Source organism: Callospermophilus lateralis, unplaced genomic scaffold (assembly GCF_048772815.1).
Source record: "Callospermophilus lateralis isolate mCalLat2 unplaced genomic scaffold, mCalLat2.hap1 Scaffold_1098, whole genome shotgun sequence".
Taxonomy (NCBI): domain Eukaryota; kingdom Metazoa; phylum Chordata; class Mammalia; order Rodentia; family Sciuridae; genus Callospermophilus; species Callospermophilus lateralis.
The window spans coordinates 410,005-413,623 of NW_027511223.1; the positions used below are offsets into that span (position 1 = coordinate 410,005).

At 42.9% G+C, this 3,619-nt stretch overlaps 1 protein-coding gene across 1 annotated transcript; it reads left to right on the forward strand.

Moving 5' to 3' along the window:
• The first annotated feature begins 1,456 nt into the window (after positions 1-1,456).
• On the forward strand, positions 1,457-2,400 carry LOC143640031 (vomeronasal type-1 receptor 94-like). Its single transcript, XM_077108012.1, has 2 exons — positions 1,457-1,636; positions 1,738-2,400. Exons 1-2 carry the CDS (start codon positions 1,457-1,459, stop codon positions 2,398-2,400), a joined length of 843 nt encoding a protein of 280 aa, XP_076964127.1.
• The last annotated feature ends 1,219 nt before the right edge of the window (positions 2,401-3,619 follow it).

The following is a 3,619-nucleotide window of genomic DNA, read 5'->3' on the forward strand; positions in this document are numbered from 1 at the left end:
ATTTTATTTAGACACAGGGTCTTGCTGAGTTGCTCAGAGCCTGTGTAAGTTGCTGAGGCTGGCTTTGATCTCACATTCTCCTGCCTCAGGCTCCTGATCTGCTGAGATTACAGGCTTGCACCCCCAAGTCCTGCGGTAATTCCTTTCTACTCTTTCTTTTCAGACAGGGACACAGCTGATCTGTTATTAAAAGAACTGCATTGATTCTCCCAAGTCTGGTGCATGAAGAACTTTATGATAATAAAATTAGAAATCAACATTTCTAGAGTTCATTATGTGTCACAAACACTTCCAAGGTTGGTAGTGTTACTTTTTTCCACATAGTCTCTGCAGGATCCACATAACAGGATTCTTTATGTGGACAGCTGAGATGACCAGACCTCAGCATCCCAGGGTGCTTAAGAAGAAGCTATTGTAAATGGCAGCTCTGAGACGCAACTTCAACCAGTCCGACATCAGAGTTCACACCAACATTTTCTTGTTTACATATTGCAAATATTTGGTCTGGTGGGAAATAAGCCAGAGCTAACATGGTGCTGACATGAAGTAACTCCGTGTAGATCTAGTCTGTGGATACTCATGTTTGGGAGGGTCTCGCTTCCAGTTTCTTGCAAACAGCCCCCCTAAAATTTGGTCCAACTTGTAGACCTACTATTATGTACCTGACAGACAAGATCAGGAAAAGGAAAATCAAGTAAGCTTCTGTCTTGCCCCAGACAACCTCAGACATGAGTTATTATGAAGGAAACATATTCTAAGATAGATGGCACTTCTTTTGACATGTGATTTTTTAAAAATAATCACCAGGTCTTCTTATTTTTCACTTTGAGACTGAGTCTCAGGAAGTTGTTTAGGTCCTTGCTAACTTGCTGACATCAGCATTGAACTTGCTATTGTCCCATCTCAGCCTCCTGAGCCACTGGGATTACATGAGTGCACCACAGTCCCTAGCTGACAATTCTTAATGTACAGAAAATTGAAGTATCAATATGTATGTCGCTGTGGAAGTCCAAGTGAGATTGGAAGGTGTTGAGATAAGGCGGTGCATGGAGATGCATTCTCCAGGGTGTGAATAGAACCTAGTTTTATTTATTTAATTAATTTTAAATTTTGTGCTGAGGGCTGCTTGGTGGGTAAGTGCACCAGCAACAAGTTACACCTGGTCTTTTTGACTCTGTATTTTGAAAAAGTGTCTCATTAAGACGCCCAGACTGGTTTCACCCTTGTGATCCTCCTGCCTCAGTGTCTTGGGTCACTGGGATTTCAGGCAGACACCACTGTGCCCAGCACCAGAACTGAGTTTTCATGTGGAATAAAAATACAGTTGGATGAATCTTCTGTTTTCCCTCATGGTAGTGGTGTTCATTTGAGATTGATGAAGGAGGTCAGATTTGCAAAAAAAAAAAGACATTTTTGTGTGTTACTGTGGTCACAGTATTTTTCTTTCCCCCATAAGATGAACAAAGCCAACAGACTGTACACTATTATTCACATAAGAAACACTGTGTACACAGTGACTGTCATTGGGGTCATGGCCAGCGCCCTTCTTCTTCTCATCCACATCTCCTTGTACATTACTGAGCACAGACCTAAGCCCACTGACCTGCCCATTGGTCTCCTGGTCCTAATCCACCTGGTAATTCTGCTCATCAATGGTTTCATAGCTGCGGACATTTTTACACCTCAGAGTGGCAGATGGGATGACCTGAAGTCTAAATTACTCATCTACCTGTACAGGTTGATGAGGGGCTTGTCCATCTGTGCCACGTGCGTGCCCAAGCCATCATCCTCAGCCCCAAGAGCTCCTGCTTGGCAAAGTTCAAACATAAATCCTCATGTCACAACCTGTGTTTCCTTCTCTTCCTGTGGGTCATCTACTCATCCTTCAGTAGCCACCTCTTCATCTCCATTGCTGCTACCACCAATTGGACCTCAAACAACTTCATGTACATCACAGAATCTTGCTCCTTCATTCCCATGACCTTCTTCCTCTGGCACAGCTTGTCCACCCTGCTGACCTTCAGGGAAATCTCCTTTATAGGAGTAATGACCATCTCCAATGTATACATGGTGGCTCTCCTGTGCAGGCACAAGAGGCAGTCCCGGCGTCTCCACAGCACCAGCCTGCCTCCAGTGTCATCACCAAAACTGAGGGCCACCCAGACAATCCTGTTGCTCATGAGTTGCTTTGTGGTCATGTCCATCTTGGACAGCATTGTCTCCTATGCAAGAATCACACTGAAGGATGATCCAATATTTTACTGTATCCAGATCCTCGTGACCCATAGCTATGCCTCATTCAGCCCTTTGGTGTTTATTTGTACTGAAAAACGTATAATTAGTATTTTCAGATATATGTGGGAGAAGATAGTAAACATTTCAGTAGCCAGTGGTGGATAAGTTCTGTTAAGGTGAGAAACTGTGATGAATTTGGAGTGATTTATCATGACAGAGTATATGGAGTCTTTGGTTTAAATGCAATTCAAAGTCTCACTTCCTCTGTTAAACCATCCACTTGGACATAGGTGGATGGCAAGTACATCAAAGAAAGCTAAACCATGTGCCTCTCGGAGACATTACGGAGATGTCATGTTTCTCACTGGATCCTTAATAGGGACTTGTGAGTTGGATGTCACTTGTCATACCTGGGTGATTCCAAACTCTTTTTAGATACACAAGAGTTCCAATGCTTCTTGAATATTGCATTGTCTCCATTATCTGTATTTTTCCAAACTACATTTATAAACATATTCTACCATGAAATATCACATGATCCAGCACACACACAAGACACACACACACACACACACACACACACACACACACACACACGTTCTACATGCAGGGAGTCAAACAGTCTTCTCCACATCATTGCTCTTAAAACCATGCTTTAAATATTCCAACATAGAAACAACTCAACACCTACAATCATAAGAATATGTAAACAATACACGATGGCCTCTTCAGACTCTGGAATATCATCAACTCTTAAAATGGAAGAATATTCTGGATCACGGGGCCACCTAGCTGATAGCTGAATCCTCAATTTACTCAGTGAAGCTGGTTTAGTTGCAAAAGAACTTAAAGAAGGTGGGAGTTGGAGTGGGCAGAGTGACAGAGCAGGAACACAAGGGTGTCCCAGAGACCAAGAGAGCGGGCAGCAGGGCAATGTCCCTTGGTACGTGGAGAACCTCTATTCAGTTAGGAAGTGAGTGCTGTCGTGGGTGGTGGTGAACGTTGTGCAATAATGTGAATAGATTCAAGGCCACTTGACTGTATGTTGAAAAATGGTCAGAATGTTTATGTTATATATATTTTATCCTCCTAAAAGTGTTTTTAGTTATCAACTCAGTTGTGGAAAATATTCTTTCTGAAACTATAAAGTAAGAGATAAGACTCTAAACGTGCCACAGGGTCATTTGGTGAGCTTTGAAACATCAGAGCTGATTCGGCCCAGTGATTTGAAGATTGGTTTTGAAAAGCTCACTTCTGATCTCAGCCTCTCCCAGGAGAGGTGTTCTCCATGTGGATGTTGTTAGGCACCACTCTGGGTCGCTCAGCCTTCCAAAGACGTTAATCATCACAGTAACTTCTTTCCTGGGTGAAAGGTACATGCTGT